Source organism: Sus scrofa, chromosome 16, assembly GCF_000003025.6.
Source record: "Sus scrofa isolate TJ Tabasco breed Duroc chromosome 16, Sscrofa11.1, whole genome shotgun sequence".
NCBI lineage: Eukaryota > Metazoa > Chordata > Mammalia > Artiodactyla > Suidae > Sus > Sus scrofa.
The window spans coordinates 66,603,590-66,619,403 of record NC_010458.4 but is presented as its reverse complement, the minus strand read 5'-3'; the positions used below and the strand labels follow the sequence as shown (position 1 = coordinate 66,619,403).

Below are 15,814 nucleotides of genomic sequence, written 5' to 3'. Positions count from 1 at the left end.
TCTCCACTGAGAACTGGAGTTTCCTTTGGAGAAACTGTGAACTTTCTAGAAAGGGTGAGATTAGGAGATTATCATTCACTCCTGATCCTTCCATACACCAAAGATAATTAAAATCTGCAGTTAGATCTAACGAGACCTACTGTAGCAAAGGAAAATCTACCTAATAATCTATATGGGAGAAAAGAATAGATACATTTATATCTATTTTTCATTTTGCTCTACACCTGAAACTAATACAATATTGTAAATCAACTATATGCCAATAAAATTAAATTAAAAAATTAAATATAAAAGAAAGAGCACTGGGTCCCTGTTGTCTTTGATTCGGCAGATGTGTGTTTGTGTGTGTGTATGTAAATCTCTTTCGAATGTGTCTGTTTCTCTGTCTGCAGAAAATCCATTTTGGTTGAATGTCAATTAATTACCACATATGTGGGGATCATTAAACATTTATCATTTTCAAGTAAAGATACATCAATTAGGAGTTCCCGTCGTGGCGCAGTGGTTAACGAATCCGACTAGGAACCATGAGGTTGCGGGTTCGGTCCCTGCCCTTGCTCAGTGGGTTAACGATCCGGCGTTGCCATGAGCTGTGGTGTAGGTTGCAGACGCGGTTTGGATCCAGCGTTGCTGTGGCTCTGGCGTAGGCCGGTGGCTACAGCTCCGATTGGACCCCTAGCCTGGGAACCTCCATATGCTGCAGGAGCAGCCCAAGAAATAGCTAAAAAAAAAAAAAAAAAAAAAAAAAAAAAAAAAAAAAAAAGATACATCAATTAGAACTTGGTTAAGATTGGTTCAGCCCCTTGGAGAGCTGGGATTACAGGTTTTGTTTAGAAATGTGCTGCTACGCTGTATAAAATAAACAAGGACCTACTGTATGACACAGGAAACTATATTCAATATCTTGTAATAACCTATAATGGAAAAAAAATCTGCTGCCATTTTCATTTGTTCCTCTTATTTTTTTTATTCCAGGGTAATGCCCTGTACTTCAAATCTGCCAGAAATGTTACTGTGAACATCCTCAATGAACAGACTAAAGTGCTAACTCAGCTGATAACAGGTAAGGAAAGAAAGAACTTAGCGCCAACTCCATGCTACCTGCTCAGAAGGCATACGGTGGAAGGTTGAATTCAACACACATGATCTAAAGAGAGGAATGTCGGCTCACAAATGTTACAGTGTCAGAGAAGAGAATGCAGCATGCATTCCATGATTCTACTCAAGGGTAGAGTCTCATCTTATACATACATTTAATTTATGCAAATCTGATGAAACTCCTTTGGGGAGGAAGAAGCTCTTTTTCATGTAGCATGGTCCCTAAACAGCAGCCAGCTGCTTCAGCTGGTACTCAGTCACAGGAAAGCTCTCTGCTCCAATGCTGGAGGCAAAGCTGGCTGTGTTGGATTAATTGGGAGAGAGCACAGCATACACAAAACCCTGCACTTCATACTTTATGGGTTGTAAAAGGGATTTGTAATGGTGGTTTGATTCCACGCCACACTTGCCGTACATGCTGATTCTGAACCAAGCTCAATTTCAACATGCAGATGTACCCCACTGAATATGTTTGTGTGGTCCCTTTTAATAGAGCAGATCTTTTCCTCATAGCCATGGAAAGCACCCACTGGGGTTTAAACTGCATCATTCTAAAATTTAAACAAGGATGAGTTATTCAGAATAATGGCTATAATGATAAATATGGGATTCATTGTCATGGTAATGCGTTGGGTGGTATGACCAGTGCCGCCTCTGTAGGTTATGATCAGCAGTAACCTGAGCTGTTATGCACCCCCACAGAGGAAGGGAAAGGGGAGGGGATGTCTGAATGACACTGTTACTCTTCCAGACGGAAAATGCCATTTGTTTGGCTTCGGGGCTAAGAGAGAAGTAGACAGATGGACATTTGGAGAAGCCAGGTGCCCAAATGTCCCGAAACATTACTGGGACTAGAACATCTGGAGCCCCACTCATCAACATGCCCCAGGGAGGCAGGTGCCTTTGTGCCCAGAGTCTTGCTGGGAAAAGAGCCTCACTCTCCCGCGGCAGGATGTGGATGTCTGGAGAACCACAGCCCGTGGAGGACTTGGACCATTGCACTGGGGGAGCTGCCGCCCGGCAGATAATCCATAAAGATGCCATTCCAGCGCATGCCCAGCTTGGAGGCCTCGCTTCTCTAACATCTGGCCCACAGTCACCATGCTAAATAATTAAATAAACAGCTTCAGTAAGCAATGATTTAAGCAGCGTGTGTGAAAATTGCCTCCAGGAGGGAAATAAATCCGACCTCCAGCTCCCAGATTCCTGCGTTCAAAAGGAACTTATTTGGCCTGTTGATCATTTGCCATTTATTTGCAGTGGGAGATTTGGTTGACTTGAGAGATTTTCTTCTGATAAAGCTGAAACTACCCAAATGACTATTATTCAGCAACAGTCAGCCTCTCCTTCTGCCTCCTCCCCTACCCCTTCAATCCCCCTCTCCTCCTTTTGCTTCTTTCTTCTGACTCCCCTCTTTTCTTCCCCTCTCTTCCTGTCTCTCTGCCATGCCATTTTTTCTCTCTCTCCTCTTCCCTCTCTTTCTCTCTGTCCCTTCTTTCTTTCTCCTCCTCCTCCCTCCCCTTCTCTTCTTTCTCTCTGTCTCCTCTTCCATTGTTCTCTCCTCTCTCTTTTCTCCCTCGTCCCCCATTTTCTCTCCTTCTCCCCTGCCCAGGGTGGGTCCCTGGAGCTGAGACCCCTGTCCTTACCTCTTAAAGCCAGGAGCAAGGTAGTTAATATTAAATGAGATGGGCAGAAAGCTCTCCTTACACCAGTAGGCAGCAGCCTTTCCAGCCTTTCCTCCTTCTAGAGAGGATAAGACATATGTTAAAATAGAATCCACAGAATGTGAACCCACACACAATCAGCCTTAAAGTTTTCCTTCAGGGTTCTCCTTGTGCATTGATGCAGGTAGTGGAAAAGACAAAGCAATTCCAGGAGGAAATCTCTCCTAAGGCCTGTTTTACTGGGTGGTGTACTTACCTGGCAGGAAATGCCCCCTACTGCCCAAGTGGCCAGTTATATGAAGACAGTCCTGAGAATTCAAGAATTCTCGTGCTTGGGATTTCCTGTGTGTCTCAGCAGGTTAAGAAGCCAACTAGTATCCATGAGGATATGGGTTTGATCCCTGGCCTCGCTCAGTGGGTTAAGGATCTGGTGTTGCTGTGGCTGTGGTATAGGCTGGCAGCTGCAGCTCCATTTTGACCCCTAGCCTGGGACCTTCCATGTGCTGCAGGTACGGCCTTGGAAGAATTCTCCTGCTTATTACCTAAAGAATGTCTCAAAAGCCCAGAAGAAACTCCAGTGTTAACAATTTAGGTAATCTTTTCATAGGAACCAATATTTTAAATGATATTTGAATGGCCATGTGAGGCCACAATCACGTACTTGACCCATTCTGTTCTTGTCTTAATGTAGTGTCATTAGTGAGTCCAAACAGGGACCCCTCTGACCCCCAAAGGGGAAAGTAGAGGTCCTATACAGCATCTTGCCAGAATGGGGAAAGGTCAAAGTGGAATTAAGGGAGTTGGGCAAGAAATGAGGCTGTGGGGCCCCCAGGTCTTTCCAGCTCCCAGGTTCATGGCAGCAGCAAGACTGAGAGACGGCAGGTACATCCTGATGGATTCTAGTTCTTGCTGTGAAGGAGATTAACTAAGGAGGTGCCCTACACAGAGACTACTGCACAAGGAAGGGGATTAACTAAAGATCAATTTCAGGTTACACATAATGACCTTTTCCATCCCAGAGAGGAACAATGAGTTTACCAAGGCACTTCCTGAGCAGTCTCCAGCTCCATTTAATCATAGAATCATTTATTTTTTTAAGATTTCACTATGTCCAAGGAGGTTGGGCAGCCCCGGGTGAAATCAATAAGAGGACAAACCATCTGCACCATGGAGTTGGTGCTTGCTCTATGGGCTAAAAAAAATTCCCATTACTGAGCTTTAGATACCCAAATGGTTCTGGCCCTTGGTAGATTGTTTTGTTTTCCAAGAAGCACTGAAAAGCAAGATAACTTAATTGGAACTTTGGTTCTCTCATGATGCCTTTTTTTTTTTTTTCCGCCTTTTTATGGCTGCTCCTGCGGCATATGGAAGTTCCCAGGCTAGGGATCAAATCAGATCCCTACAGCTGCCAGCCTACACCACAACCACAGCAATGCAAGATCCAAGCCATGTATGCCACCTACACCACAGCTCATGGCAACACCGGATGCTTAACCCATTGAGCGAGGCCAGTGATTGAAACCGCATCCCCATGGATGCTAGTCAGGTTCATTACCACTGAGCCATGAGGGGAACACCAAGTTTTCTCTCTCTCTCTCTTTTTTTTTTTGTATTTTTTTGGATTTTTAGGTCCACACCCACAGCATATGGTGGTCCCAGGCTAGGGGTCTAATCGGAGCTGTTGCCGCTGGCCTACACCATAGCCACAGCAATGCCAGATCCAAGCTGCATCTATGACCTACTCCACAGCTCACAGCAACGCTAGATCCTTAACCCACTGAGTGAAGCCAGGGATTGAACCTGCAACCTCATGGTTCCTAGTAGGATTCGTTTCTGCTGCACCACGATGGGAACTTCCAAGTTTCCATTTTTGATCTATATTCAGATATGATCAAATTTACCCTTTTGTTTTGTATCCATCTTTCATGGCCACCAAGTGGCTCTGGTGTTGGTGTTCCCTGAAACTATTTATGTTTGTAGAGAACCCCAAGGCTTGGTGGAGAGAGCCAAGCCAGCCCCTGGATGCCTGGGACCACTTTCATCTTTGGCAAGACCGTCACACTAAGAATCAGAAGACAAAAAGTTTTGTCCCAACGCTCTCATGTTCTAGTAAGGGGACTTTGGGCACATCATTTGATCTTTCAGAACCTCATTTTTAGCATCTGCAAAATTATACTCCCGCCATTGATTCTATCTACCTATAGAAAGCTTAAAAGAAACAAAATCTATTGTGTTTATAAAAGGAACTTTGTAGGCAGAAAAGAGCTGTGAAATATAGGAGACTCCTCTTGTGATTATCATCCCCAGTGTGCTCATGACTAGCACCATTTTTCTCATGCAGTGGTCACAACACATTGGAGAGAATGAATGGTGACCATCTCCAAGAGCACTTGTTCATTCGCCTCATCATGTCAATTGAACAAAACTGATCTCTTGCCAGCACACCCACACTAGCCCTCTGACAAGGAAAAGGACACTGAGAAGGCTCTTTAATGAGCAGGGGATGGAAAGAGCAAACATAGCACACATTTTAAAATAGCATGGGACCTGAATGTCTTCTCTGATGGCCTTCACGCTCTATAAGAGGAAAAGTGGCAGCGAGCCCAAGGGCTCCCTCAAGGTCACCAAGTAAGCTGATGGCATATCTGGTCTGGAACTGAGCCCTCAGAATTGTTCCAGAGCAGAAAAAGGATGTTTATTCCTCCAAAAAGGAAAAGGAGGCTGGGGCAGTTAGGAGAGGCACATTTGGAGGAGAAGGGCAATTAGGAAGCTACGGACAAGGATAAGAGAGACCCTGAAAGAACAGAGATGTTCTCCATAAGCCACAGGTATGGCCCTAAAAACCAAAACCAAAACCAAACCAAACCAAACAAAACAAAGCAAAACAAAGGGAAACTTGTGTCCAAACCACAAGAATGGTCTCTATCCTTCTGCAATGTGAGCAACTGTTCTTTTTTTATCCAGGGTGGTTTAAGCATTGCTCTGGCCTTCCCTATTCTAGATAAAATTTACTAGGATGCCCATTGTAAAATTACTTCCAATTCTTGACAGCATTTAATCCAGAACAAAACCTTGCTTCCATAAACCTTTCTGAAAAAAGCTACCATAAAATCAGATACTATAGTGAATCCTTTCTTATTGGGAAGCCCTGTGGCTTCCCATGGTGTATGATCTCCCTCAGGGCAGTGAGCAAAAAAGTCCAACTTGTTCAACTATGTGTATTCCTAGTGATCTTTGCCTGGAAGGCAATGAAGGCCTTTTCACAGCTACGTTTTTTTAGCAAGTGACACTGCCTTGAAAAATAGCTAGAAGGAAACAAAAACACTATATAGTGGGCTCTTGTTATCTGTGGGTTCCATGTTCATGTATTAAACCAAATATCAGTACAAATATTTGGAGAAACGTTTCCATTAATATCCAAAAATAAAACCTGAACTTGCCCTACACTGGCAACTGTTGACATAGCATTGACAGTGTATTTGCAGCTATTTATACAACACATGCATTGTAGTAAGTATTAATAAGTAATGTAGAGATGATAGTGATGGGAAGTATATGTGTTCGTTATGGGCAAATATTACACCATTTTCTGTAACAGCCTTGATCATCTTTAGATGTTGGTCTTTGGAGAATGTCCTGGACCAAATTCCCCCCACTCTGCAGTGGATACTAAGGGACAACTCTATCAGAATCTCCTGGACAGTGTTAGAAAAATATAGGCTTTATGAGTTATACCTCACAATTTTTTTTCTATATGATTTCCAGACCAAAAACATAAATTCCCTTTTTTTAAGGCCATACCCATGATATATGGAGGTTCCCAGGCTAAGGGTCCATTCAGAGCTGTATCTGTGGTCCTACACCAGAGCCACAGCAACATGGGATCAGAGCCACATCTGTGACCTACACCACAGCTCATGGTAATACCACATCCTTAACCTACCCAGAAAGGCCAAGGATTGAACCACGTCCTCATGGATACTAGTCAGGTTCATTAACCCCTGAGCCACGATGGGAACTCCCAAAAACATAAATTATTTTTTATATAAGCTAGGGTCACTCAGGATGATTGTGCCTCCAGGTTATTCTGACACATTTCTGTAGACCAGCTTTTAGGAGCCATCTGAACTTCAGGTAGCTTCAGCTTTTTGTGTTCTGGTTGTTGGGGTTTTTTTTTTGTTTTCTTTTTGCTTTGTTTTGTTTTCAGAATTCTGACACACTAGCCTTTTTTACATGGTACCTAAAATGCTGCAGTTTGCTGATTGATCTAGTAGCACATGTTTAAATGTATATCTGTCTATCTCTATAATAAGGTAAATGCTAATGGGGGCAGCCACCAGAAGTAAAAGAGGCTACTACTCTATTATCTGGAAAAAGGTCACCACACCAAAAACCTACAAAAATGAAATGACAGAGAACTATGACTCAGATGAGGGAGAAAGGAAAAACCCCAGAAAATCAGCTAAGCAATAAGGAGATTCTCAGTCTCCAGGAAAAAGACTTTAGATTGTTGATGGTGAAGATGATGCAAGACATTGGAAATAAACTGGAGGCAAAGATGGATAACTTACAGGAAGCACTGACCAAAGAGATACAAGATATAAAACTTACGCAAGAAGAGATGCAAAATACAATCACTGAAATAAAAAACTCACTAGAAGCAGCCAACAGCAGAATACAGGAGGCAGAAGAACAAAAAGGCCAGGTGGAGGACAGATTAGTGGAAATTACGGATGCCGAACAGAAAAGAGAAAAAAGATTGAAAACAAATGAAGAGAGTCTCAGAGAACTCTGGGGCAACATTAAACGTATCAACATCTGTATTATAGGGATGAGAGAAGGAGACAGAAAAAATATTTCAAGAACTAATAGCCAAAAACTTCCCTAACATGGGAAAGGAAGCACTCACTCAAATCCAGGAAGCACGAGTACCATATAAAATAAACCCCAGGAGGAATACACCGAGGCACATATTAATAAAACTAACCAAAATTAAAGACAAAGACAAAATGTTGAAAGCAGCTAGGGAAAAGAAACACGTAACATGCAAGGGAACCCCAATAAGGTTATCAGCAGATTTTTCAGCAGAAGCTCTGCAGGCCAGAAGGGAGTGGCATGATATACTTCATGTGATGAAAGGAAAAAGCCTCCAACCAAGATTAGTCTACCCAGCAAGTCTCTCATTCAGATTTGAAGGAGAAATCAAAAGCTTCACAGATAAGCAAAAGCTGAGAGAATTCAGCAACACTAAACCAGCCTTACAACAAATACTAAAGGAACTTCTCTAGGCAGAAAAGAAAAGACAGCAACAGAAAACGAAAATTCCACAAATGACAAGGCTCACCAGTGAAGGTACATATACAGTAAAGATACGAAATCATTCATGCACAATTACACCATCAAAATCAGAAATCATGAAAAGAGGTGGATACAAATGCAGGACACTGGAGATGAACTTGCAGTTAAAAGACCAACAACTTAAAACAATCTCATATACATATAGACTCATATCAAAACTTCAGAATAACTGCAAACCAAAAATGTATAATTGATACACAAATAAGGAATCTCTGGAGAAGAAATATATCTCATAGTAAATAAGTGCATAATCCACCATGAAGGGGGTCATTTGACATCATTCTTGGAATGCTGAAGTCTTCTTGGATCTGATTCTCATTTCCTCTCCATCAAAGAATTTATGATAATTATAATTAAATAATGCAACTTTACAATTAAATAATACAGTTCTACAATTGTATTATTAATAACCATTTATCTCCATGGTATAATGTAAGGTCTATAATGTCTTGTTTATCACATCACCTAGAATGGTATAATGCCTATATTAAAGAATCAATAAGATGGAATAAATTGTGAGGACATATTTATATAGTTACACTATTTTTTAACCAATTTATGCATTTTATATTTTACTTATTTTCAGAGGGTGTATTATTTTTGTTATTCTTACCAGTTAAGTTATTCTTTTTATTATGCTATATAAAATATTTAATGGTATATAAGGCTTTCTTCTTTATAAATTTTAGTTGCATAGTATACACAATTTTTAATATAATGATAATTTTTAAAGAAAAATTGAAATGTAATAGATAATACTAAATAGTAAAGATGAAAGCCATACAAAATGGGAAGTATAGAATAAATTTCCTATTTGTCTCAGCATATTTTCCATTCCACTTCTCCAGAGGGAATCACTTAATCTGTTTCTTAAGATCCATGATATAATAATCTGTGTGAATGTAATTGTGTTTAAATATAGGTATTTTATTCTGTAAAAAAATAAATAAATAGAAAAGGTCCTATTTAAAAAAAAAAAAAAAAGAAGGTAGGTGCTAAGGGATCAGAGACTGTCTTCCTTTTGCTACCCCTATAGCCCTAGCTTCAAGAATAGCATCTTTGCCACCAATAAACACTCTAAAATTTGGGTTTTTTTATTGAATGAAACCCCAGCATGAAATACTCAACAACTATCAAGGCAATTAATTACAATATGTTATAGCCTCTTCTGCTAAGAAATGACTTACCTACTTGTCACATGCAGCCAGTGGGTCAAGGGTAAAGAGTGAGACAGAGTTCAGCTCAACTTAAAGACGCCCTTTCCAACAACTGGCTGGCACAAATATGCCAGCCCTTCAAGAGGTGGTGCATTTTCCATGCCTTGATACAATGCCAAAATCTAAAAGTATTTGACAGTAACTTGGTGGCTAGCTTAGTGAAGTCTCATTCAAGCATTATTTTGGGGGAAGGACCCAATGTTTTTGTTTTGTTTTGTTTTGTTTTGTTTTTAAATCTTGGCCAGAGGGCATATGATTAAAAGTAATTGACCACACATGGCTAGAGACACAAGGCTGATTGTCACAGCTGGCTTCGGAAAACCAATGTACTTACATTAAAGTTCAATACAATCTTGTCAGATGTGTGTGTGTTCTGTGAAAAGCTCTATAAAAATTGAATGCAATGGGACTAATGTATTCTTTCCTTCCCCCTCCTAGGTCCAAATGCCATAGAAGCTTATGGCAAAAAGTTTGAAGTAAAGACGGTTTCTGGAAAATTGCTCTTCTCTGCAGATAACAATGAAGTCGTAGTGGGAGCTGAAAGATTGAGAGTTTTAGGTAAGGAAATTTTAATTGGTGAACTGGTTTGAGGCTACTGTATACAAGTTAGAGGACAAGACATATGCCGTCTGGGAGAGTGACTGGGGCAGTGACCTGCATTCTCTTACACAAGGCAATGAACCTCCCAGCCCCCACCTGAAAAACATGTCAGATCATGAGTCTTTGGGGCACACCTGCCAGTGCCAACCTGTGAGTGGGGATATGTGCTCGTACCAAGAAGTATACTAATCTTCAGTCTTGCAAGAAGTGGTGGAGACTGTATACTTTATAGTGATTACCGGAACCTGGTTGTACATTAACAGTCATGGAGGAAACTTCTGAAAAATTTAGGTTCATAGACCCAACCATGACTTACTGAATCAGAATTTCTGGTGGAAGGGCCCAAGAATTTATTTGCAGAAACATTGGCAGGAATTTCTTTCTTGGTCCTACTGCTGGAATCACTGAATTTGGCTGGGCCCTGACATGGTCTAGCGTGGTGGTTTAAGAGTTCTGGTTCTAGGATTTCCCTTTGTGGCTCAGCAGGTTACACACCCAGCTAGTATCATGAGGATGGGGTTTCAAACCCGGGCCTCACTCAATTGCTTAAGTAAGGATCCAGCATCGCCATGAGCTGCAGTGTAGGTCGCAGATGTGGCTTGGATCCCAAGGTGCTGTGGCTAGGCCATAGGCCAGCAGCTACAGCTTTCATTCACTCTCTCGCTTGGAAATGTCCATATGCCATGGGTGTGGCCCTAAAAAGCAAAAAAAAAAAAAAAAAAAAAAGAGTTTTGTTTCTAGAGCTAACCTGACTCTTCGTCCCGACTTTGTCACCTGCTAGCTGTGTGACTTGAGACAAAGTCTCCTTAAACCAAGTTCTGTTTCTACTCAATTAGGCAAAGGGCACCTTTCTCCTCAAGTTCTCCCTAGGTTTCAGTCAGATCATGTTACCTGCCCTTTTCACAATGCCCAGCACAAAACAGAACTCAGGTAGTGGTAGCTGCTGGTGCTTCTGCTGATACTCATACTACCATTAATACTACTTTTCCCTTCTTTACTTCCCTAAGAGTTACTGAAACATAGCAATTAAAATAATTCTAGAAATAACCCACTGTAATTTTAGCCTTTTACTAGCTGTGTGATCTTGAGCAAATTATGTAACCTCTCTGTGCCTGTGTTTTCTCATCTATAAAATGGGGTAACAGAAGTATCTATCTTCTGAGATTATTGGAAGGACTGAGTGAAAAAATCTAGTAAAGTAGTTAGCAAGGTGGCTAAAAAATAGGAAGTGCTCACAAAGTGTTAACTGTTATTATCTTCAATTATTAAGTTATTTTTACTGGAAGTTATTATTTATCATCTGCCTTATTAGTTGCACCCTGCATTTTCTTTTTCTCCATGAGTGCTGTCTTCCTGTTGGTCATCACCTCCACCCTCAGTCAATTTGCTTGTCTGGTCTCTCTCTCTCATATCACTGATATGATACACATTCATGTCTAACTTACTTGCTGGATGACTTCTAAGTTTCCATCCCCAGGTCTAGCATCATCCCTGAGTTCTAGGATTTCCTTTTCATCTAGACATTCTACTAGCCTCTCAAACTTAGTGGATCTTGAGTACCTAGTATAATAAAACAGACACACACACACACACACACACAGACCCCATTCCTCTTCTCTCCCATTTGTATTTGTCCTCAGTTTCCCCTCTCACTCTTACTGGTCCTGTTATGGTCCCCTCCTGTCAGTTTCAAAACTTCAGCATCATCCTGACCAGCATTAGGCTCAGCACAATCAGAAGATGTGAGTGGCCATCCTGTGGAGCCAACTCAGTGAGTGGAAATGCTGGGTGTAGAGGCAGTGAGCCAGGTGCAGTCTAATAGCTGGTCAGGTTCTTGCTGGGATGTGATCTGAAACAGTTTCCTTTGTCTATCAGGGCCTTGCCCTTTCCTATCGATACAGTGAGAGTTGTCTAGAGCAGAAGTTTCAAACATTTTTCTTTTAACTTTAGCAACAGAAAATTTTAAAAATAAAATTTAAAACCACATCTCAATAAATATGTAAAAGAACAAGACTGCTGTAGGTTGTGGATGGGGCTTCTTGAGGCTTAAAGTTTAAAGATTAGAGTCTCAGCTCTACAGCTTCATTCTTTCCCCCTCTCTATCCTTTAAAATCCTTTTGTAGGTAGTCTTTTTTAAAAAACAGTAATGTCAACTGGCCACACCACCAGGTCCCATGCTTTACATATATTATTCCATTTATACCTCACCAGCGCCTTGTGAGGGAGGCACTGTTTTTATCATCCCCGTTTGAGATGACAGAACTGAGCTATAGGGGGAGGTGAGCCATAGTAAAGAGTGAGAGCCAGGACTCCCAGCCAGATATTTGAAAGCAGACTGCTTCACATTAAAGCACTGTACATGACTGCCTCCTCAAGTTGGTCCCATTTCTAAGGGAGTAAACTAAGGCTTAAAAGGGTGAAGAAACTTCCCATGATCAAGTGCCAGGAACTTGCCCATGGGCTTCACCCTCAATGCATGTGGCAACACGTACATGTCATTATTAGACCTTGGTCAACTCAGAATGAATGTTTTTCTCTATCATGCGTAGAAATGGCACTTCCCATTGTTAGTTCTAAGTTTGGTGGTGGTCGTGTTGGGGGGGACCCACAGACACTTGAAATTCTCCTCTTGTTCGAGAGCATTTTGCTATACTAGCTCTAAAGTAATTGCCCATGAGATGGTCTCTCATGCCAAGATCATTTTGTACACATGGTGTTTGGCACTTCCCATTTGTCTTCAGTGCTTCTTGAGTTACCTCACCACGTTAAAATCTGACTTTGCAAAGACACAGGTATTATAGATGTCCAGACAACCATGGTTTAATCTTAGTGTACAAAACCCTCTGAAGGTATCATTTAAGCAATTTCCCCACTCCCAACCCTTCTAAGCTCAGGGTTGGAAGATTATTGTGGTGTTTGGTTGCCTGAAGGCAGCTGGATATTTTTGCGCTGCTGTTCTTTATGCTTGTGGTATTTCATTTACAGAATGATTTAAGATAAAATCTGTCTCTCTCCGTCAGAAGCATTTGCTTTTTTGTGTAAAAATGCAGAAAAGAAGCATCATAATAAATACTGCTGCTGCTACCAAAGCTGAAAAGATGAGGAAATGACCACCCCACAAATCTCACATCAGCCTACTCAGTGAAATGAGCCTGGTGTGTTGCAGAAATGAGCTTCCTGTCATCTGGGATTCAGCCATATGGTGTGGAACGAGAAGTTTAGGCAATTTCATTTTCAGCTTAATGAGAAGTTTGTCTTTCTGAGTTGTCAGACTGCAGAGCTCTTGAGAGATTTGATTCTGGATGCATATTTCATGGTGGAATCTAAAATACCTGTCTTTGAATCTTTGCTCACACATTTAGGATCTGAGTGACCCTATCTATTTTTCTCTTTAAGCTTTGGATTCCACATGTGTACAACAGAGAGGAATAAAATAAAAATGGATATAGGAATGAATGAATATAATAAGAAACGTGTAAATAGATCAGTTATTTTAGTAGCCAGTTGAGTAAGAATAAGTAGTAGAAGAGAGTAATAGCCCTAAAAAGATATTATCTACTGGATACAGTGGCTTAACCAGTAGGCTCAGAACAATTGTTTCAATTCTTCTCTGGGTAACCACAACCACCTATTGAGTTTCCAGAACAATGTCTACCTTGGGCATACTCCAGGGACCTTGAATAGCCTGGCAAAAGGACTAGTAGCCATACCTTATGAAGTATGATTTGACTGGAGTTCCCACTGGTGCAGCAGCAGGTTAAAGATCTGGCATTGCCGCAGCTGTGACATAGGTCATAGCCTCAGCTTGGGTTCAGTTTCTGGCCCAGGGAACTTCTATATGCTGAAGGTGCAGCCAAAAAAAAAAAATGAGAAAGAATGGTTCAACTATCTGGAGACTTTTGTCCTGGAGAATAGATGGAGGAAGAATCTTTCAGGCAGACAGTAGTTGCTGATCTTTCATGATGCATATCTTTCCTGGAATTAAGAGAGTAGGCAAGAGCTGTGTAGTTGAGTGACCAAGAGAGATGTTTGCTCCTGGTTTCTGTCATTTGTCAGCCAGTGCCTTGGGAAATGTCACTTCACCTTTCGCAGCTTCCTTCTACTCTCTGACATGGTGTAATGATGCATGACTCCCAAGAGGAGTTAGGAGAACCTGATGGTACAGAGTATCTACTGAATATCAGCATGGTGTTTGACATCAGGTCAGCACTTCGTACATGCTGACTATTGTTGTTGGTCCACTTGGACTTCAGGGAACAAGTCCTAAAATTTTACATAGCCCTTGTGTGTTCACAGAAGAAGGTATTCATAAATCGGTTTAGAACTTGGAGGAGTATTCATCTATCAGTTAAGTTTGGACTGGTAGTTTTCCTGGACAGAGCTAGAGTCAGGAGAGAAAACACCTTGATAAGATAGAACTACCACACAGCCCATTTCACCCAGGTGCATGTATAGCTGCTCTTACTAACATGTTTGTTCTCAGGTTGGACTTAGATGAGGGATGAAAGACCCGAGTTGAATTCCCAGAATTGAAGGGCTTCCATCCCACTAAAAGATAGTGGTTCTCAAAGCATGGTCCTTAAGGAGTATCAGCTATGGTCTGCTTCTTCGACATGTCAGTTCTCAAGCCTCACCCTAGCCCTATTGAATCAGAAACTCTGAAGGAGGGCCGTAAGCTCCAGGTGATTCTGATGCAGGGTAGAGTTAGAATCACTGACCTAAGGCTGTCACAGCTAAATCATTTTGCCACTGCTTTGCTTGTAGCTCTTGGTTGAGTTCAGGCTCAGCTTTTACCCCTTTGCTCCAGAAAAGCTGCAGTATAAATATAGCTAACACACATTGAGGGCTTTTTCTGTGCAAGGTGCCAAGCTAATCCCTTGCCATGTGGAAATGCATTTGATCCACACAGAAACCTTAGAAAGAAAGACCTGGAGTTGTTGTCATGGCTCAGTGAGTTAATAGCCTGACGTTGTTTCTGTGAGGATGCAGGTTTGATCCCTGGCCTGGCTCAGTGGGTTAAGGATCCACGTTTCTGTGGCTGTTGCATAGACCTCAGCTATAGCTCCGATTCAACCCCAAGCCTGGGAATTGAAAGAAAGAGGGACCTGGCTCATCACTTTGATTTGTAGAGGAGCAAACTGGGGCACAGAGGGATGTGGAACTTGCCCAAAGTTCCAGGAGTTCCCTGGTGACTGAGTGGGTTAAGGATCTTGCATTGCTACTGCTGTGGCATGGGGTTGATCGCTGGCCCAGGAACTTCATGCCATGTGTTTGGCCAAAATGAATGAACACATGAATGAATTATATTTTTTTAAGTTACACTGAGAAAAACTGGTGGAGTCAGAATCTGAATCCAGACAGTCTGACCCTCTGCACTCAGTGGACTCTATCACAGTGACTTTCAACTTTCCTGAACTCCACAGCAGCTAGCATCACACTGAGAGGGAAAGGGAACTGGGCAACAGATCTCCAGCTATCCCCCTCCTTTCTGATTTCTGGAGACATGGCCGTCCCCACAATTCTCCCATATCTGTGACTGTTCCTCCCCTTCCTTTACTAACTTTCCTTTCACCTACTCAGTGATGGGGATCACACCTGTCACCACATGTAGACTTCCCCATGGGTCAGTCCTTAGTTTCCCCTTTTCCTGTATCTATGGAAAACCCCACACTTACATACAGCTTCAACGTTTACCCTTTTTGGATGATGCCCAAATCTGTATTTGCCTTGAAATGTTTTCTCATCTCTAGTTCCAAATTTCAAGCAGCCTGGGCTTTTCTGCATGGGTATCTTTCTGTCACTTTTACTTCGTCACCTGCAGCTGAATTTACCAATGTCCCTATCTCCTCCATCTCCAGCACCCACTTGCCTAATTGT

At 41.7% G+C, this 15,814-nt stretch overlaps 1 protein-coding gene across 3 annotated transcripts in view; it reads left to right on the top strand.

Annotated features, from left to right (window-relative positions):
• Window positions 1-15,814, top strand: part of SGCD (sarcoglycan delta) — a 1,033,728-nt gene that overhangs the window by 862,306 nt on the left and 155,608 nt on the right. For all 3 annotated transcript variants that reach the window (XM_021076526.1, XM_021076527.1, NM_001144123.1), the window contains 2 exons: window positions 976-1,063; window positions 9,776-9,895. In XM_021076526.1, coding sequence (XP_020932185.1) covers window positions 976-1,063; window positions 9,776-9,895 — 208 coding nt within the window. The remainder of the gene's footprint in view (window positions 1-975; window positions 1,064-9,775; window positions 9,896-15,814) is intronic.